Genomic DNA, 22,271 nt, shown 5'->3' on the forward strand with positions numbered 1-22,271 from the left:
CCTAACAGTCCCCGACTGAAAAACAATTTTGTAATATCCCCGACTGCCAACACGTAACTGCACAGAACAGATAAGTAATAACAGGAAAAGCCTAATATGGAAGAAATTTACTCCTGCTCCAATCAGCATTAACTTTGCAATTTTTTTTTAGCAAAATAATAAGGAAATGATGTATGTAACTTGCATATTACGATTGTGGTTTTAAGCTTTATAAGGCTGTCTGTAACCAGCGTCGGGGAGGCCGTTTCAATAACGGTTCTCCCCTGCGTGCTTCTAATCAATAAAAGGCCTCAGGCTGATCTGATTGAAAACACAACACATGGATCAATTTTTCCATAACAACACTAAAGGATTTGCAAGAGCGTGATTTGTGGGTAAGATCTGACTCATCCATTGACCTGCATCTGGGGCTTGGTCCTTTAAGAGAACCTTTTTTCTTCTACTGGGGTATTGGTTTTCATAACCATTCATCCCCATAAGGAGCGGGGCTGGGGATGATAGAAGGGAACTGGAATAGCTGAGGGAATTGCTTGTATGACATCCAATTAGCCAGTGGGATAAAACCAAAGTCCTCTCTGCATGGTTGCTGTGACGTGCTTTAATAGTAAAGGGCACCCAGCCTCGGGCTGTGACTGCCCTGCTCCAAGCAATTTGTCCTGAATTGATACTCTCAGCAGTGTCCTGCCAGAGGCCGCATTGTTACAGGGGTCGTCCAGGATTACAATTGGGAACTCTCCGAAGCTCAGGATGCGCTTCCTCAGCTAGGGGAAGTACGTAACCCATACACCTCCAGGGTGTGGTGGGGTGTCCCAGCTAGTGGCACTGAGATCACTTAGAGGGAGCAATAAAACATGACTTCTATACAGCCTTCGCTAACAGCCGGGTGGCTTTTAGTTCATGCTGTAGAGGCCCACACACTAAGCTCCAGAGGTCCCCGGTTCGATCCCGCCCACCACCGCGTCACCAACCTGGATCTGTCAGCATAACAGAGGCAGCTGCCACCCCAAGGAGAGAGCTGCCATGCCTTGCCCGGCGGAGAAGAGGCACCAAGCAGTGAGCTGACACCCGTCAGAGCTTCCTGTGATAAACGGTGAACTTAGGACAATAGCGAGGTGGTAAGAAGTGTTGCCCTCAGAGTGGCCTGGGTCAGAGCCCATGGGAGGCCCTGGGCTCCCCCCGCCCCACGTCATCTGCTGCATCCTTCCCCCCAAAAGGGCCGAAACCCTGACCAAGAGGCAACATCCCCACGAGCAAAGGCCATCACGAGGCATCTGTCTTTGAAAGTTTGCAGAGGATGCGGGAGCAGAAAGGGGAGAGAGGATGAGGGTGGCTCTTGGGAAGAGGGAGGGAGGGAGCCTTATGGGAATCTCTTGTTTATCGCCATCAACCCAATGATCAGATCATTGATGCCTAGAATCTTCCCTGACATGTTGTAATTGATTGGATCTAGGTTTTAAAGTGGGTACCACATTTGCAAACGGAGAAATGTCAGGCAGTTGAGTGGAAGGCCATTGCAAGCTCAGCTAATTAGGCAATGTGGCTTATGCCCCATCTAACAAGCTCTTAAACAATAGCTCCCAGTTTTCATTTACATTGTTCTGTTTAATGTTTTTCTCCAAAACACTTTTACTAAACCTTTGGGTCAGCTTTGGAAAGTTAGCCCTTTCAGCGCACCAAATATAAATATTGCTGGTGGGGACTGCCCTCTATTGGTCACAAGAACAGCCATACTGGATCAAACCAATGGTGGGCATACCATAGATTTATAGACAGTTTGGTGAGATCCCTTTGTCACACTCTCTTTTGGACGTAACTAATTTGAGTTGGTTTGTATCATCTGAAAGTGTTGCCACCTCACTGTTTACCCGTTTCCAGATCACTCAGGAGTATGTTGAACAGTGCTGGTCCCAGTACAGACCCCAGGGGGACCCCACTATTTACCTCTCTCCGTTCTGAAAATCAGACCCTTTCTTTCTTGCCTTTGAACCAGTTACCTATCCCAGAGAGGACCTTCCATCTTATCCCATTTCGCTTCAGAGCCTTCGGAGAGAGACCTTGTCAAAGGTTTTCTGAAAATCTAAGTATACTATATTCACGGGATCACCTTTATCCACATGCTTGTTGACTCCCTCAAAGAAGTATAGTAGATTTGTGAGGCATAATTTTCCTTTACAAAAACCATGTTCTTCCCCAATGTAAGCGGGGGCAGACTCACCCGGCAGCGCCTCCTCCTGGTTGTCTTGGGAATTAGCTCTCCAGCCATCAGAGCACCCTCTGCAGGCCGGTGATCTGCCTTACCGCAGCTGGCCCCCTGTCCCTCCCAGGACACCCCAGTGCCCCTTTTACCCTGGCAGTACCCCCTGGCAGTACCCCAAAAGTTCTGGGTCTCCCCCTCCCAGGGGAACCCCCACCCACTATCCCCACGTCACCTCAGTCTTGGCTACTGCCCAGTCTCCATCCAGCCCCCATTCACTGGGGCAGACTGCAGTGTGAGCCACTCACCACAGGCAAAGGGGTTTGGACCTGCCGCCTCTGCTTCCCCCTGGGCGGCCCCATTGCAGCCCTGCACCTATTCAGCCTATAGTCAGGCCTGCAGCCTGGGGCTTTCAAGGCCAGAGCTCCCAGCTCCTCTGGCCCTTCCCCAGCCCTGCTCCCACTCTAGGTGTCTTGCTTGGGTCCCTGCAGCCAGGCCCTTCTCTCGCTACAAGCAGAGGGAGACTGACTGGGCTCCTGGCTCACAGCCTCTTCTAGGGGCCAGCTGGGCCTGACTGGGGCATGGCCACAGTGGAGCCTGCTTCCCCCAATCAGCCCAGGCTCCTTGCCCCAGCCCCAGCCCTCTCCTGGGCTGCTTCAAGCCCTGCAGGGCAGGAGCAGGGAACCACCCGCTACACCCAGCAAATTCCGTTCACCGATGGGTCTCATCATTGGGCTCTACAATTCCACCCAATGTGCCTGGTACTGACGTTAGCCTTAGTGGCCTGTAATTGCCAGCTGCGTCTCTGGAGCCTTTTTCATACACTGCTCCAGCCAGGGACTAAAGGCCGCCCCAGACTTTCCCTTTCTCCCTTCTGGGAAATCAAGTTCAAGTTCTACAAGGAGCTAAAGAAGCCTCAACCCTGCATCTGAATTAATGTCACATTTCTCACTGCCCGACACAAACAAATGTCATTTCAATCCCAGGTGAGTCCACTTCAGTCATTCCTCGGCCCCATTCCTTCACCCTCCTGCCTTAGCTTAGGGCATTGCGCCCCCCTGTGGGCGTTTCATGTCCCTCCTCAGTTTCACACACACACACAATTTCCTTTGCTGTTCAACGAACAGCAAAACCTATCTGTCTCTCTAGTCTGAGACAGGGCATTCAACTCCATTGAAACCTTCTCTCCTGCAATGGCAATGGTCAGACAGAGGGGACGTGGCCACCTTCAGCCCTGAGAGTGAGATATTCACTCTCCTCTTTCTTCAAGCTGCTGTTGTTAGTCCATAAAACATGTACCATGGAATAAAAAGCTGCATTTACTCCAGGGTGAGGAAAGAAAGGAGCCACCAACTCCCCAAAAAATCTCTGTGCCCCAGAGAGAACCTGCCCCTGCTATTGGAATCACTGATGTGCTTCAGCTACAATGGGGAAAGTATCTGCTCTCATGGGGGTATAGCTCAGTGGTAGAGTGTTTGACTGCAGATCAAGTGGTCCCTGCTTCAAATCCAAGTCCCCTCTAATAAGCCTCTTATTTTTTTATTTTTATTTTTGAAAAAAAGGGAAAACATTTTCATTTCCAATCTCCATTATGTTCAGGAGCTCCACTATACAGGGATGCTTGAAATGAGTGTTACATTCAACATTTCACTGTTCAAATGCATAAAAACCTAGCACACCTGTCCATCAGCTGAAATCAGTTCCAATCCTCTAAGTGTCTAGTTTACGTTTTCATCAATGAAACAAAGGGTTCATATGAATGTACATTTGCAGATCCCTCTTCTCCAGGGCTGTGCTGTGCAGAAGAACAAGAACCACATCCAGTTGGGGTTCAGGAGTCTGATGAGCAAAGGCCACTTGGTGCAGGCTAAAGTCACCAGCACTTTGGCTCCTTCCCATTCAACCAGCAGCTGGGCCCCCAGGACAAGGCATGAGAAGAAGACAGTGGCTGTGAGCAGGAAAATAGCCACCAAGAAGCTGGCTAAAGCTGTCCAGATCCTCAGGAAGGTCACCATGCCCATGTCTAGAATGTACTGACTGCAGCAGGGACCAAAAAGGCAGAGAAAAGCCCTCAAAAGTTCTAAGCTGCCAAGCCCCAGAAGGTGATCAAAATCCTACCTAAAATCAAGACAGGAGTAAGGCTAATGTCACCTCCAAAGCCAGGGCTAAGAAGGTAACACTGAGAAAGAAGTGGAGAGATTTCCATTGGGATGACTCCTGCTCCCCAATGGCTCTGTTATGAATCACCACGGACCACCCAGAGAGATCAAAGTCCTGCAGGACAAACAGCCCCATGGCCAGTATAATGAAATGGTGGCAGTGGGGGGGAAGTGCTGTGTTTTGTGTAACACCTGCCAGGTGAGTGATGCACTGACAGGGCAGCTGCCCATGAGCTCATTCTCTTCGATCTGCTTCTGCTGTTATTTCAGAGCCAGCACTAGCGGGAGTGTGTCCCTGTCACTTCACCAGCTGTAGAACAGGCTCTGTCTGCAGCCCAGCTCTGATTAATCCCACTTGTTAATGTATTCCTACTGCGATACTTTCCCAGTTCTCTGCCTCATTCGAACATTCCGGTCAGAGATGGAATACGGGGAGGGATGGACTAATTTGTGTGACATTCGGTAAGTTGCCATCGTATGTGACTGAAACCTCTGCTGGAGGTGGGCAGGAGCCTGTTACACACATAAAATAGCTAAGTTTGACCAAACTACCTGCTACACATTCAAACCTTCCTGTACACACACAATAGAAATTGGGGCTCTGAGAAATGGCAACTTTCCTTTAACACAGATCATTGTTTTCTGTACTTCCAGAGGCACTGAAATAGCAGCTGTTTAAAGGCAATGTGCTTCTATTTCATGATCAGCAGCAGAGCCTCTGTAAATTTGCCACCCATAGAGCTGATTGTTTCTAACTGCAGGGTTAGCCAGACCATTCAGTAACATTATCGCTCTGTTTACAAAGCCTTTCGTTAGTAACGAATCATGAGACTTATCCCTCCCTGCGTAATTCCACTGTCTCCAGTGTTCTCTTTCCCTAGTTCTGGTTCCAACAAAATAAATAAATTAAAACAACCTTCAGAACTAACATGCTGTGGGAAAGTGGAAATGTTGATAGCTCAAATAATTCAATTTCTTCTGTGTCTTGTGTGTGTCTATCTGCTTTGTGTGTGTGACCGGTGGGCCTTTTTGTTTGCTCCTGGCAGGTTCAACCATGTCAGATTTGTCTGTGGAGAGGGGCCAGAGAAAACAGACACCCTGGCCTTCCAGGTTGGGGTTAGGCAAAGGAATAACAACCCTGTCCCATAACAAACAAAATATGTTACAGAAACAGTGGTAGGAAGGGTGCTAGAGAAACTGGTAAATAATCACAATGCCCAGGCTTGAAGTAATCGGAAACACAGAATTCAAAAAGCAAAGCTCAGGGGATATTTGGGGTTTATTCTCTGAGCTTAGTGATGCTCCCATCCCACAACGGGGGAAAGGAAAAGGATTCGTAGGTTCTAGCATGGATTGAAGGAGGATGGTGATGGGGAATAAGGGAATCCCTCTGACTTACCCTAACAACGTCTGTTGTTGCAATGGGTGAAATGACATTTTCCCCTATCCCTGCCCTGCTCCTGCTCTTTGTTATAGTTCAATATAGTTTAAGTGCGGAAATTGATAATAAAAATATCTGCTCCCCAGCACAACCTGCAGCAACATCTGGGAATGAAACAATTTGTTCCCCAAGGGAGAACTCGATGACTAACAATTGCTGTGAAATGGGGGAACAGTATAACCGTGATGCTCAGGGTTTGTTTAGAAAAGGAAAAGTGATGGAGTTTAGGTCAGGTCAAGGGGAAAGCTAATGGCAACCACTGCACCTGGGCTGCATCTGCACTACAATTTTTTACATTACTAACTTGATCACTAACTTGAGCAGCCAACGCCATGTACAGTCCTAGTGGATGTCAGGCACAGGTAGTTTTTGCCTCAGTGTAGCTTGTTGGGATCAAACCTCTCTCCCTCCCTACCTGGAGGTAATGAACATTCCTGGCTGGAGGGAACACACTCCTGTGACTCAAAAGGAAAGGAGTTGATAGAAAAGATCACAGGACTGACCCCAAAGAAGGATGAGCTGCAAAAGGCTGAAGCAGGCAACTGATCTGGTGGAGCTGAGAGACCACGGTGAAGTTGGTACAAAAATCACTATGTGGGAATTAGCAAATGTGATTTTTAAAAAAAATATTTTTTGGCCAACCCTAGTCAAGGGATTTATTACAGTTCTCTCTCATGTGGCTTTTCTGATGTCTCATGAGGCTTGAGTGCTGTTTGAAGCTTTTCCTGCACTCAGAGTATGTGTAGGGCTTCTCCCCTGTGTGGATTCTCTGATGTAAGATGAGGTCTGAACGATTAAAGAAACATTTCCCACACTCAGAGCATCCATAAGATTTCTCACCCATGTGGATTTTCCTATGTCTGATAAGGTGTGAGCTCCGATTGAAGCTTTTCCCACACTCAGAGCACGTGTAGGGCGTCTCTCCCGTGTGGATTCTCCGATGTATGATAAGGGAAGAGCGATGACTGAAGCTTTTCCCGCACTCAGCACATGTGTAGGGCTTCTCTCCTGTGTGGATTCTCTGATGTGTGATAACGTGTGAGTTCCGATTGAAGCTTTTCCCGCACTCAGCGCACGTGTAGGGCTTCTCTCCTGTGTGGATTATTCCATGTGTGATAAGGGCAGAGCGGTGCTTGAAGCTTTTCCCACACTCAGAGCATGTGTAGGGCTTCTCCCCGGTGTGGATTCTATGATGTGTGTTCAGGGTAGAGCTCCGACTAAAGCTTTTCCCGCACTCTGAGCATGTGTGGGGCGCTTCTCCTGTGTGGATTCGCTGATGTGAGATGAGGGCTGAACTATCGATGAAGCATTTCCCACACTCAGAGCATTCATAAGGGTTCTCCCCTGTGTGGATTCTCTGATGTCTGATAAGGTGTGAGCTCCAATTGAAGCTTTCCCCACACTCATGGCATGTGTAGTGTGTCTCTTCCAAGTTGATTCTGTTGCTTGTTATAAGGGCTGAGTGGCTACTGTAGTTTTCCTCTGGCCTCCCCTGAGTCTCACAGGCTTTTGTTTTTTCTTCGAGTGCACAACTCCCGGAAACATTCCCTTTGGATCTTCCTGATAAAGTTCTATGTGGTTCTCCTTGCTCAGCATCTTCCTGATGGGGTTTCTCCTCCTCATTCTGACTCACCATCCCATCACCTGATGGGAGACAGAGAGAATCCAGACATAGATCACTACCTGCACCGGAAAGAAAGAAAATCTCAGAGAGAGGAATGGAAAAAGGGATGAACAATCCAAAATATGTGGGGGAGAGATCAAACCTATCAGGAGCCGATTTTCCCCAAAACCTTCCCCAGAGAAGAGAGGAAGGGATCAGTTTTGGTCTGCATCTCACGAGAACACTCGGGGGGAAAGCGAGATTGAGGAGCGACCTGCTGCCAGTTGTCAGTCAGAATAGGAGGGAAGCCATGAGTGACATCTGCCATAATGATTCCACATCTGTAGGGAACAATCCTGAACTTGGAGAACTCGCAGGGTCTTTGTAGGGCATCCCAAATGTTTCCTGCATTCCCACACAGTTGTTGAGTTGGTTTAACCAAGTCCTCACCTGTGTAGGCAGCTCTCGGGACCACTTCTTTCTCAGAGCCCTGGAGGTCTGGGACCCACGGCTCTTCCCCTTGTTCCAGCTGGGAGATCACATCAGGTTTGGAAACTGGAAACCCTACTGCAGGCAAAGAAAACGAGGGAGGTCAGTGGAATTTGTGGGATACTTGTCACAAAGAATAGTCCATGGTTTTAACCCCCAGCTCATTTTTAAGCAGTAACATCCCAAGGCCAGCTTCCTTGGCTGAAAGTGGCAGGAGAGTTATTATGATTATAAATCATATGAATTACCTTAGTGCCTAAGGACCAACTAACAGTGGGTCCCCATTGTGCTAGGACAAGTACAAACACAGAATAGTAGATGGCCCATGCCCTGAAGAATTTACAATCTAAATATACAAGACAGACACAGAATGGGGGAAGGGATAGACCCCACTGGTAGAATAGATATTCAGGCCTGCCTGTAAAGCCTATAGTTTAAGAACTTAGGTGTATTTTTATCACTTAGCTACTTACAGGAGTATGAAAACAAAGAATCAAAATCACTGTCTGTATTTGTAAGGGCCTTCTCTTACTGTGACAGTCTGAGGCCTTGTTCTTAGGCTAAGGCCTTTGGCTAAGCAGCAGGGGCAGCCATAAGCTGGGAAGCGAAGGGTCACATCCTCACATCCCAAACCCGTCACACTGAAATAAGGTGCTATTGGGCTGTTAGGAAGATGATCCTGTCCCAATAGCGCCCATCACCACCAGACAAAGAAACAGATCTTAAGATGGTTAAAGAAAACTTAGTTTGACAGCAGCCTGTCTGGCAAGAAATCACTTCTCAATGCTTGTGGTTGTGAAACCCTCATTTCTGTATTGCTTTATCTTTATGGCCACCACTTTTACAATGTTAATCAATCTGGTTGTCTAACTGGTTTTGTCTGCTGTATAATTAATTTTGCTAGGTGTAAGTTAATTAGGGTAGTGGGATACTGTCAAACAGATAGTTAAGGGTTAAGGTCTCTTTTACCTGTAAAGGGTTAACAAGCTCAGTGAACCTGGCGGACATCTGACCAGAGGACCAATCAGGGGACAAGATACTTTCAAATCTCTGTGGAGGGAAGTCTTTGTTTTGGGGGATTGTTCTCTCTTGGAATTAAGAGAAGCCAGACGTACATCCAGGCTCTCCAAGCTTCCTGAAATAGTCTCTTCTATTCAATATAGTGAGTATTAGTTAAAAAGGCGGATTAGTCTTTGGTTACTTTCTGTATTTGCAAATGTGTGTTTGCTGGAACAATATTTTATTTCTGTTTGCTGTTACTTGCGTTTATGCTAGAAGTGCGGGGGGGGAGAGTCCCTCTAGTTTTTAGGCTAGTCCCTGTAATATTTTTCATCCTGGTGTTACAGAGATACTGTTTACTTTCTTTTCTTTCTTTTAATAAAATCTTTTCTTTTTAAGAACCTGATTGATTTTTTCTGCCCTTGTTTGAGACCCCAGGGGATTAGTTTGACTCACCAGGGACAGGTGGGGGGAAGAGAGGAGGGGGGAAGCTGAATCCCTCTTTGTTTAGATTCAAGGAGTTTGAATCAAGGTCATCTCTCTCGATGACTAAGGGAGGGGGGAAGGTGGGGGAATGGTTTATTTCCCTTTGTGTTAAGACCCAAGAGGTTTGGGTCTTGGATTTCCCAGGGAAGGTTTGGGAGGAATGGAAAGTGTACCAAAACACTATATTTTTGGTTGGTGGCAGCGCTATCAGATCTAAGCTAGGATTTAAGTTTAGAAGGATACATGCAGGTTCCCACCTTTTGGACGCTAAAGTTCAAAGTGGGGAATAAACCTATGACAGATACAATTGGTTAGAGAATTATGTTTCAATGTGTTAGGATTGGTTAGTTAAATTTCAGTACAATGATTGGTTAAGCAAAGGTATAGCTGACAATATTACTATATAAACTGAGTCAAACAGGAGGGGGAACAGGAACGGGGACACAGGGTAAATGCTCTGCGGCATCAGAGCTGGTAAGGGAGACACAGGGTAAACGCTCTGTGGCATCAGAGCTGGTAAGGAGGACACGGGGAAAATGCTCTGCGGTGTCAGAGGGGATAAGGAGGACACGCCACCGAAGACATCAGGCCCCCTGAATCCTCTGGGCGGCCCTGGGTGACAATCATTCCCTTGTCTCTGTCGGGTATTCCACTGATGTAGGTTACTCCCAGCCAGTCCTTAATGACCCATTCGTATCACCCCATGACAGCTCCGTGACAAAACACCACACGTCTCCTGCTCTTTATAATCATAGCAATACCAATCACAGCAGGAAACTGAGGTGTGTATTGGCATCATACAAGTATCACCAAAAGTCCCACCTCTCTCACACACACACACTGCTCACAGCCCCTGGGGAGAAAGCAAAGCACAGGAACTGGCCATTAGTCCAGCAAACACAGTGGAGGACAAGCTACAATCCTCACACACTGGTCAAAAAGGAGAGGCATGTGGGTCCCTGCCCACAGAGAGGGGCTGGCTGGAGGCCTGATACCTGAGGGGCCATTCCTTGAGCAGACCAGAGAGGCAGGTCAAAGGCTTCGCTACCCCAGAACTGTGACATCGCAAAAGCACATTTTGGGGAATTAGGAAATCTAGTGACTCAGGTGTAATGGGAGGGAGAATTAAACTCCCCCAGTGGGAGGAGAAGGCTGGGGAATTACACACTAACATTCAGGAGCAACAGCCTCTAATTCTTCCGGAAAAGGAGAAGGTCAGAAACAAGAACTGGGCCACGCAGCCTCAGGAGGGACAGGCTCAGAGATCCAAGGAGCCGGGAGGGAAGACAGCTTGTGGCTGCTGCAGATGGGGGACAAGACTCTCTCCAAACTCTCACTCTTCTTGACCCCGACCTGATTTTACGATCTATGACCCAGTCTCACGTCTTGTGGGCAATTTCATACTCGCTAGAGGTAAGATGTCATGATCAGAGAATTGCTTATTAGCTTGGACCATGCGTGGAGGGGCAAGGAGGTGAACATAGATAAATGGGTTATTAAGGGCAGGTCGACACTACAGCTGGATGGACGCTCTGAGATCGATCTAGCCATGGTCGATTTAGTGATACGATTTAGTAAACGTAGCCTAAGCTTGCTACAGTTCAGGGCCTTATATTAAGTTGAGGCTTTGTGAGAGTGGTTATGCTGAAGTCTGGGATTTACCTGAGGTTTGGGTACGGATTCAGGGTTAAAGGTCTGGGATCCCCCACAGCTCTAGATCCCCAAACCTCTCCTCCCTCCCACTGACCCACCCAGCCCACTTCCTGGGTGCCCTTCCCCCACACTCCCCTCTCCTTCTTCCCATTACTGGCAGCCGGCACCACCTCACGGCACCTTGGGAGCTTCTTGTGTTCCCTCCTCGTCTCTCATTACGTCCTCCCTCCCTGCTAGTGTATGGGAAATAAGGAAAAAAAGGGGGCAAAGAAACTTGTCAAACTTGGATGATGAATAAAGTTATTACTGCTCAGGTTCTTTAGAGACCCCACAGCTTCTAATAACCCAGGGGACAGGACTCCTTACCCAGCGAGGTCACCGTCTCATAATTCTCCTGCATGACGTCCCTGTAGAGGGCTCTCTGAGTGGGGTCCAGCAGAGCCCATTCCTCCCTGGTGAAGTACACAGCCACCTCCTCCAAGGTCACCGGCCCCTGAAAGAGCGGGAGTCCAACACTCAGGACCTGCTGCCCCACTCACAATCCCACTACTCACAGAACAGCAGCACCAGGGAAATGGAAGCTCTGGGAGGCACATGTTAACAGAGTCCCACCCCACCTTGCTTAGAGCAGCCAGGAGGCATCAGAGGGTGGAAAGAGAGAATCTTTGTGTCTCCCAGCTGACAGATGGAAGCAGGGTCTTCACATTTATCACATAGCTACTAGCCAGAGATAGATATAGGAGACGGGGCTGTCTCTGGACCCTGCTGGTGGCTCCCTGGTAGGAATCACAACACTCTCCAAATAAAATATATGGAAGAAAAGGGAAGTCAATAGTAAAGAATCTAAGTTAGAAGGTCAGAATTGTAGAAAGTTGACAAGGGAAGCTAACAGAAATCAATGATCAACCAATGAAAATAAGAAGGAAGTTTTTAAAAGTACAAAATTAATCCTAACAATGGTAGTGGTACATTACTAGATGGAAATGGCAGAATCATCAAAATAATGCAGAAGAGGTAAAAGTGTTCAATAAATATTTCTCTCCTGGATTTGGAGAAAAACAGATGATGTAACTCAATATCATAAGATGTTGATGCTGACAGTCTTTCCATTCCAAAAGTAACTCACGAGGACGTTAAACAGCAGCTATTCAAGTTAGACGTGTTTAAATCAGTGGGTCCAGATAACTAGAGTTTTGAAAGACCTGCTGGAGGAGAGTGGTGGACTGTTAATGTTGATTTTAATTAGGACTTGGAACACTTGGGAAATTCCAGAAGACTGGAATAAAGCTAATGCTGTGCCAATATTTAAAAACTATCAAAGAGATGATGCAGCTAATGACAAGTGTGACAACTGGGCAAGAGAATGGAGCAGCCGATACTGGATTTCATTAATAAAGAAAGGAGGGTAATGTAATTAGTACCCATTAGAAAGGTGTAGACACAATAGATCCTATCAAACTAACTGTATATCCTTACTGGATGAGATCAAAAGTTTGGTTGCAGCTAATAGTACTGATGTAATATACGTAGGCATATGAGTTGCTTCAGCACAATATTTTGACTAGAAAGGTACAAAATACACACGGCATACATTAAATAGATTAAAATTTGGGATTGTAAATAGGGAACCATGGTCGAGTGGATTTCCTTCTAGGGGGTTCCCACAAGGATTGGATCTTGGCCCTGTGCTATTAACATTCTTATCAATGACCTGGAAGAGAATATAAAATCATCACCGATAACGTTTGCAGTTGCCACAAAGATCGGGGTTGGTGGTAACTAATGAAGTGTCAGTAGGTTCAGGCTCCAGCACTGGGAGTCTGGGAAGTTTTCCCATCCCTGGCTGGGGGGTTATTTCCTGTTCCACAAAGAGGGGAAGTTTCATTCCCTACACTTGTGCCTTGACATTAGGACCTATCTGACATTACAGCCCATATTGAGCATAGTGGCAGGATTATAATATGATTAGGACATGAGGCATTTTGTACAAGATGAGTCATGTGCGGTGTCACTGGAAAAGTTATGATTTGCTGAATATGATTATCCTACCTGTGTGCATGGATCATGTTTGTATCTGAAGTTATGGATATTGACTCTGTATCTGTCTTTCAAATGTGCTTACTCTGAGTAACACCCACAATGAGCCTTTCAGGTACAACAATGAAGAAGCCATACAGTGCTGATGGTTCAGCAACAAAGACATGTGACCAGACCACATGACACTAAACTCCATTTTGGTACCTCTATTTTTCCACAAACTGGACTGGGAACTGAGTTTGGAACAAATGGTTCCTGCCATATGGAAAAGCTACATAAGGTGGGGTGTGACATCATCTCTTGGCCTCATTCCCCGCACAAGAGAACTCCTGGAAGCACCTGAGGAACAAAGACTGAACTGGGGGATGGGCTGGTCCCAGGGTAAAGGGATTTCTAGCTTGTGTATGGAAACCTGGTGGACTGCTTGTAGCATCAGTCAGGGTGAGAAACTGCTAATTCAAATTCTATCCAGACAGTATGTTAGGCTTGGTTTGAGTTTTTGGTTATTTGCTAAGTAATCTGCTTTGATCTGTTTGCTAACACTTATCGCTGGGAAACTGGCTGTTGTCTTCTCTCTCTCCTTGAGTGGCTCAGGTAAAGCACTCAGGTAGCTTAGTTGGGTGTATGGCGCCACCTGCTGTCGTGTTGGGTGAAAACAGGGCCTGGAGAGGCTGGCTGAATCTCCAGCAAAACATTGTGAGAAGGGCCAGCCCAACTGGAGGGTTAGAGGACACAGTGGTTCCCAGAAGCCCCCCAGACTGCACCCTGGGGGTGACAACCCATCACACCCTAAACTACACTAGTGTCAGCAGGTTTGTCACATCCTGTCCCCTCCCTTTCTCCACCCAAGATATTTCCTGCCTCCCACCACCTCTAGCAGCTCCCACCAGTGGTGAGCTCCAGCTGGGTCGCATGAACCGGTTGTTAAATTTAGAAGCCTTTTTAGAACCGATTGTTCCAGGACAACTGGTTCTAAAAAACTTTTAAATTTAACAAAGGCTCGGGCAGCTGTCCACCCGGCCCCTGCTCCCCTCCCCCTCTCCTCTGAACGCTCTGCCCTCCTTCTCCTCCCCCTCCCCTGCTTCCCGCAAATCAAATGTTCACAGGAAGCCTGAAACAAGCAGCAGGCAGGCGGGATAGTGATTGGGGTGTGCTATAGACCGCCGGGATCTAGCCTGGAGATGGATAGAGAGCTCTTTAATGTTTTTAAGGAGGTAAATACTAATAGGAACTGTTTGATCATGGGGGACTTTAACTTCCCGGATATAGATTGGGAAACAAACGCTAGTAATAATAATAGGGCTCAGCTTTTCCTAGACGTGATAGCTGATGAATTCCTTCATCAAGTAGTTGCTGAACCGACGAGGGGGGATGCCATTTTAGATCTGATTTTGGTGAGTAACGAGGACCTTGTTGAGGAAATAGTTGTAGGGGACAACCTTGGCTCGAGTGATCATGAGCTAATTCGTTTCAAAATAAATGGGAGGATAATCAATATTGCATCTGAGACTAAGGTATACAATTTCAAAAGGGCTAACTTTACTAAATTAAGGCGACTAGTTAGGGAAGTGGACTGGACTAACATATTTAGGGATCTAAAGGCAGATGACGCCTGGGGTTACTTCAGGCGTAAGTTGCAGGAGTTGTCAGAGGCATGTATCCCGAGAAAGGGAAAACGGCTCGTAGGTAGCAGTTTTAGACTGAGCTGGATGAGCAAGCGTCTTAGAGGGGTCATTAAGAAAAAACAGAAAGCATACAAGGAGTGGAAAATGGGAGGGATTAGCAAAGAAACCTACCTTATTGAGATCAGAGGGTGTAGGGAAGCAGTGAGAAAGGCAAAGAGCCGGGTGGAGATGGACCTAGCGAAGGGGATTAAAACCAATAGCAAAAGGTTTTTTAGCCATATAAATAGGAAGAAAACCAAGAAGGAAGAAGTGGGACCGCTTAAAACTTTAGACGGAGTGGAGATTAGGGATAATCTTGGAATGGCACAATATCTGAACGAATATTTTGCCTCGGTCTTTAATGAGGCTAATGAAGGGCTAAGGAATAGTGATAGAGGGACTGATGGGAATGAAGATATGGAGGTAGACATTACGGTATCTGAGGTAGAAGCCAAACTTGAACAGCTAAACGGAAGTAAATCGGGGGGCCCGGATAATCTTCATCCTAGAATATTAAGGGAATTGGCGAGTGAAATTGCATGCCCGTTAGCGATGATTTTTAATAAATCTCTAAACACGGGGATTGTACCGTTTGACTGGAGATTAGCTAATGTAGTTCCTATATTCAAGAAGGGGGAAAAAAGTGACCCGGGTAACTACAGGCCTGTTAGTTTAACATCTGTAGTATGCAAAATCATGGAAAAAATTTTAAAGGAGAGAGTGGTTACGGAGCATGAGGCCGATGGCAACTGGGACAAATTACAGCATGGATTTACAAAAGGTAGATCGTGCCAAACCAACCTGATCTCCTTCTTTGAGAAAGTAACAGATTTTTTAGACAAGGGAAATGCGGTGGATCTAATATATCTTGATTTCAGTAAGGCGTTTGATACGGTACCGCATGAGGAATTACTGGTTAAATTGGAAAAGATGGGGATCGAAATGAAAATCCAGAGGTGGATAAGGAGCTGGTTAAAGGGGAGACTGCAGAGGGTCGTATTGAAGGGGGAACTGTCGGGTTGGAGGGGGGTTACCAGTGGAGTTCCTCAAGGTTCAGTTTTGGGTCCGATTTTATTCAATCTATTTATCGCTGACCTGGGAACCAAGAGTAGGAGTGGGCTGATAAAGTTTGCGGATGACACCAAGTTGGGAGGTATTGCAAATTCGGAAAAGGATAGGGATATCCTCCAGGAAGATTTGGATGACCTTGTAAACTGGAGTATTAGTAATAGGATGAAATTCAATAGTGAGAAGTGTAAGGTTATGCATTTAGGGATGACTAACAAGAACTTTAGTTATAAGCTGGGGACGCACCAGTTGGAAGTAACGGAGGAGGAGAAGGACCTAGGAGTCCTGGTTGATCGTAGGATGACTATGAGTAGGCAATATGATGTGGCCGTTAAAAAAGCTAATGCGGTCTTGGGATGCATTAGGCAAGGTATTTCTAGTAGGGATAAGGAGGTGCTAGTCCCGTTATATAAGGCGTTGGTGAGACCTCATTTGGAGTATTGTGTGCAGTTTTGGTCTCCCATGTTTAAGAAGGATGAATTCAAACTGGAACGGGTACAAAGAAGGGCTACTAGAATGATCCGAGGAATGGAAAGCCTGTCGTATGAAAGGAGACTTGAGGAGCTCGGTTTGTTTTCCTTAACCAAAAGAAGGATAAGAGGAGATATGATTGCACTCTTTAAATATATCAGAGGGATAAACACCAGGGAAGGAGAGGAATTATTTCAGCTCAGTGCTAATGTGGACACGAGGACAAACGGATATAAATTGTCAGTCAGGAAATTTAGGCTTGAAATTAGACGAAGGTTTCTAACCATCAGAGGAGTGCAATTCTGGAACAGCCTACCGAGGGAAACAGTGGCGGCAAAGGACTTCCATGACTTTAAGATTAAGCTAGATAAGTTTATGGAGGAGATGGTATGATAGGATAACGGGCTTAGTCAATAGGTCAATTAAGTGCCACACTGGTAATTAGTACAATGGGTCAATGATAGGATATTGTTAGCCTTTTTCCAGAGGGTATGGCTGGAGAGTCTTGCCCGCATGCTCGGGGTTCAGCTGACCGCCATATTTGGGGTTGGGAAGGAATTTTCCTCCAGGGTAGATTGGCAGTGGCCCTGGAGGTTTTTCGCCTTCCTCCGAAGCATGGGTCAGGGGTCGCTTGCTTAAGGAGTGGGTGGATCGGCTTATTTGGCCTGCATCTTGCGGGAGGTCAGACTAGATGATCATAATGGTCCCTTCTGATCTTGAATTCTATGATTCTATGAAGTCGGGCCAGGGGGGGCCAGCACGCGCGGCCCAGTCCAGCTCCACCTGAGCGGCTCCCCCTGGCCCCGGCCGAGCACCCCTGGCTCGGGCTGGTCCTGGCCGAGCGGCTCTGATCCGGCCCAGCACGGGCCCTGCAGCACTGGTCCCGGCCGAGCGGCTCCAGCCCGGCTCGGGGAGTCGGGTCCTGCGGCCCAGTCATGGTCCCAGCACAGCAGACCTGGTCCTGGTCCCAGGCAGTGTGGTAAGGGGGTAGGGAACAGGGAGGGGGTGTTTGGTGGGTTGTGGGGGGCTGGACAGGGGTCAGGGCAGTCAGAGGGCAGGGTACAAGGGGATTGAATGGGGGCAAGGGTCCCAGGGGGCACTCAGGAAGGAGCAGAGGTTGGATGGGGTGCTGGCGGGCAGTCAGGGACACAGAGAAGGGGTGGTTGGATGGGGCAGGGGTCCCCGGGGGGGGTGTCAAGGAGCATGGGGGGTTGGATGGGGCACGACCCCCGGGGGGGCATGACCCCCTCATGAGGTGAGGAGGAGGGAACCTGTTGTTAATATTTTGGCAGCTCATCACTGGCTCCCACCCTCCTATACATTTACTGCTTCTCTCCCTCCAAGCAGAACCCACCACCAGCTCCCTGAGAATCCCTTACCTGAGCCAGCTCCATTGCAGCCATTTCCTTCCCACTGGGAGGAGGGGATGATTTGGGGCGAAATGTGGATGTTATTCTGTAGCCTGCCAGGGCGAGAAGGGCAATGTGAGAGAATTCAGACAGGGTTTCTGTCCTTTCCACATGTTGATTCCCCCCAGATTTTCCCTTGCTAATGGACACTCTAGGTTCTGCCACACTGTGAAGCACAGAGTGACCTTATCCCAGTACAGGCCTAGCGCCCTCCCACCAGGGTGTGACCCTCTGACACATGGTGAAACCCTCCCAGCAGCAGAGTCTCTCTTATCAAGTTTGCGGGCGATACCAAGCAGGGAGGGGTTGCAAGGACTTTGGAGAATAGAACTGAAATTCAAAATGATCTGGACAAACTGGAGAAATGGTCTGAATTAATTGCATTAAATTCAATAAGGACAAATGCACAGTACACCGCTCAGGAAGGATCCATCAGTTGCACACATACAAAATGGGAAATAACTGCCTAGGAAGGAGTGCTGCGGAAAGGGATCTGGGGGTCCTAGTGGATCACAAGCTAAATATGAGTCAACAGTGTTGCAAAAAAGCAAGTATCATTTTGGGATGTATTAGCAGGAGTATTGTAAGCAAGACATGAGAAGAAATTCTTCTGCTCTACTCCACGATGATTAGGTCTCAACTGGAGTAGTGTGTCCAGTTCTGGGGGCCACATTTCAAGAAAGATGTGGACAAATTAGAGAAAGTCCAGAGAAGAGCAACAAAAATGATTAAAGATCTAGAAAACATGACCTATGAGGGAAGACTGAAAAAAACTGGGGAAGACTCAGAGCGGACACGATCACAGTTTTCAAGTACATAAAAGGTTGTTACAAAGATGCCGGAGAAAAATTGTTCTTCTTAACCTCTGAGGATAGGACAAGAAGCAACGGACTTAAATTACAGCAAGGGCGGTTTAGGATGGAGATTAGGAAAGAAACTCCTTGTCAGGGTGGTTAAGCACTGGAATAAATTGCCCAGGGAGGTTGTGGAATCTCCATCACTGGGGATATTTAAGAGCAGGTTGGACAAACACCTGTCAGGGATTGTCTAGATAATACTGAGTCCTGCCTTGAGGGCAGGGGACTGGCCTAGATGACCTCTCGAGGTCCCTTCCAGTTCTGTGATTCTAAGAACCAAAGGCCAGAGACGAGCAGAATCAAAGGAGTCACTCTGGGGATTCTCCCTGTCACTGTCCCCAAGGCAGCTCTCTCAGGTTTACAAAGTGGTTTTGTGAAAGTTACTGGGGGCCCCCCTTAATAGCTTACAAGCAGCCAGTAGGGGGAAGCAGAAGCCTCACGTACACAGGAACCTGAACTTTTGAACTATCTTTTCTCTTCTGCCTCAAAGCAGAGAAATCTTGCTCCAAGCCGGTTTTCACTGACCAGATAACGGTTTCACGGAGTCTGGCAACCACCAATGAAGTGTTAACATGGCTTGGTCTTTGTCTGAATGTGTATAAAGGATCTGTAAAACTTGTGTCAGGCAGAGTCTTCTGTATCTATTTACAGGGCTCTCCTTTCTTCTGCAGAATAAAGCATCTTTCCTTATCCCTGTCAGGCTGTTATTGGCTCTCAGCTAGACGGACCTGATATTTCGGTAACAGTTTGATGCACCAGCCTTTATACAGTCTCTCCTGGCAGTGCCCCCTTTCATCGGCAGGGCCTAGTTTTAGCCTTTGGGAAGCGTGACCCCGGGGATGCTAAGACTGGGCCTTCTTGCCACAGCACATCTTGTTTCTTTCTATGGCTCCCCAGTGAGTCCAAATGAGTAGATACTCCTCATGCAGACAGTGAACATAAGAACATAAGAGCTGCCCACTGCATCAGAGCAATGGTTCATCTAGCTCAGTGGCCAATGCCAGGTGCATCAGAGGGAATGAACAGAACAGGTAACCATCAACTGATCCATCCCCTGTCACCCATTCCCAGCTTCTGGCAAACAGAGGCTAGAAACACCATCCCTGCCCAGCCTGCCTGTGACACTGGCAGATGAGGTGTTAGCTCTTACACAAGCCTCTATGTCTTAATTGAACAGGGACAAACACACAGTGGAATCGGTCTGACTCACCTGTGTTAGTATTGTTAAAACAGGTATTAGGATTATAAGAACATGTTTAGACTTTATTGAATGCTTTACTGAGTTGCTGCCTGGGTTAACATCTGACTACTTGCATTGTGAGCCTCTGTGGCTCTGTAAATCACCACACAGGAGAGAGACTTTACCTAGGTGAAGTGCTGATTGACAGCCGAATGCATTACACCCTGTCTGGCAGGAAAGGTCCATCCACACCAGAGAGACTATTATGTTAAAGAAGACACAAGGCTGTTGTTGTGCTCTTGACTTCCCATTAGCTGAGTTTACAGTTCAGAGCACATGGCAGGAAGGGGATGAAAAACCCCACACAGAAGGAACTGATTATCTGTATGCTGCCTGGACTCTGGGGGGCAAAGTTTCTAGGCATAAGCACGAGATCCCCAGCTGCTTAGCCGGGGTTAGTCCTAAAGAATATGCAGAGCTTGCTTATTATAGAAGCTTCTATTACCTTTGAAATTTAAGACTGTAACTTGTCTGCATCTGGATGATTAGCTGCTGTGACAGGGCAAGGCCAGCTGGCTATAGGAAAGTAGTGAGAAACAGGTATGTTAACCCCAAGCTAAACAAATTCCTGTTACCATGGTAACCAAATAACAGTTGCTCCAGGTTAATCAAGACACCTGGGGCCAATTAACATCCTTCCAGAAAGCTGTGGAGACAGCTAGGTTGATTGGGACCCCTGAAGCCAATCAGGGGCTGGCTGAAACTAGTTAAAGAGCTCCCAGTTAGGCTGGTGGGTGTGCAGAACAGGAGCTGTGGGAGCGACTGATCAGTACACACCAGATCAGGCACAAGGAAGGAAGCCCTGAGGTAAGGGTGAAGTGGAGCCTGAGGAAGTGGGGCTGCTGTGGGGAAGTAGAACAGGGAATTGTATGTGTCCTGTTTCTAAAAGGTCAGATACCACAGCTGATACTATTAGGGTCCCTGGGCTGGAGCCTAGAGTAGAGGAGGGTCCTGGGCTCCCCCCTTTGCTGCCCTGATTAATCACTGAGACTGGGAGACAACAGAGACTGTGCAAGGGAGGGTAGCTTTGCCTCCCCTCCCTCGCTGGCTTATGATGAAAATGGCTAAGTGGGCTGTGACACTTGTCCCTAGAGAGAAGGGCTACGTGGAGGGTCACAGTGAGCCTCTGAGGCTAGCGAAATCCACCAGGAAATGCAGGGCCCATGGAGACAAGGACAGAGCTTTGTCACACTGCTTTAACTTTGTAAACAACTCTCATTTCCTTTCAAATAAATCTTAATACAGGTTATGACAGGACTGGCTACAAGTGTTGTCTTTGCTGGGAGATCCAAGCGTCATTTGACCTAAGGAAGTGACTGGTCCTTCGGGCCTGGCAGTAACCTGAACGTTGCTGTGACTCATGGGGTAAGGCAGGGTTCTCAACCATGAGTCTGGGGCCCCCTGGGGGGCCGTGAGCAGCTTTCAGGGGGCTGCCAAGCAAGGCCGGCATTAGACTCGCTGAGGCCCAGGGCAGAAAGCTGAAGTCCCAGCGCATGGGGCTGAAGTCTGGGCCCCTGAGCCCCACCACCCGGGGCTGAAGCCGAAGACATGTAGCTTTGTGGGGGTCTGGGGCCCCAGGAAGTTGCCCTGCTTGCTACCCCCTAACACCAGCCCTGGCTGTGATGTTATTAATATAACCTGTGACTGTATAGTTCATTGGTGCAACCACTGTTATATATTTGCAGCAAATATTGTACAAAGGTTGTCGTGTAAGGTGCCTATGAAAAGATTATAATTTGCTGCTGATGATGATACTACCTGTGTGGGTGTATCATTTTTGCAGTTAAAGTTATGAATATTGGCTACGTTCTTGTACATCAATGTGTTTTGATTCTGAAGTAGCCTTAGTAAAGCATTAGATCAGCTTCTTCAGAAAGGAATTTGCAAATCAAATGCCCAATCAAGAAACACTTGAAGGAAACTCCTTGGGGAAACTCCAATCCACATACCCTGGTGGGCCGGGCCAGTTTCTTTACCTGCCACGTCCACGGGTCGGCCGATTGCAGCTCCCATTGGCCGCGGTCTGCCGTCACAGGCCAATGGGGGACGCAGGAAGCGGCGCAGGCTGAAGGATGTGCTGCCTGCCACTTCCCACCGCCTCCATTGGCCTGGAGTGACAAACTGTGTCCAGTGGGAGCTAAACGTGCCAAAGTGGCAGGTAAACAAACTTGCCTGGCCTGCCAGGGTGCTTACCCTGGTGAACCATGTGCCAAAGGTTGCTGATCCCTGAGCTAAAATATTTAAGAGACAAGTCAGTTGAAAATATAGTGGTGCAAGAACAAAGTAACATCGCTTCTCATTGTTACACAGCTTCCAGGTGCTGGAGGCTGCAATCCCCTGTCCTTAACATGGTTATTGGGCTGAAATCTCCCCACGGCCCGTCAGAGACAGACACGTACCTGTGTCGCTCCCCAGCTCCCGTCGCAGCATCTCTAAGGGAAGGAGAAGATGGGAGAGGTGAGAATTCAGGCCCTCACATTAATGGAGAAACCCCCATTGCT

At 47.6% G+C, this 22,271-nt stretch overlaps 1 protein-coding gene across 1 annotated transcript in view; it reads right to left on the reverse strand.

The window, feature by feature from the left end:
- Nucleotides 1-22,271, reverse strand: part of LOC123356632 — a 1,710,063-nt gene that overhangs the window by 1,559,738 nt on the left and 128,054 nt on the right. Inside the window, 1 exon segment of the mRNA XM_044999989.1 lies at nt 6,451-7,263. Coding sequence (XP_044855924.1) covers nt 6,451-7,263 — 813 coding nt within the window.

The sequence above is a fragment of the Mauremys mutica genome, chromosome 26, assembly GCF_020497125.1.
Source record: "Mauremys mutica isolate MM-2020 ecotype Southern chromosome 26, ASM2049712v1, whole genome shotgun sequence".
Classification (NCBI taxonomy): Eukaryota; Metazoa; Chordata; order Testudines; family Geoemydidae; genus Mauremys; species Mauremys mutica.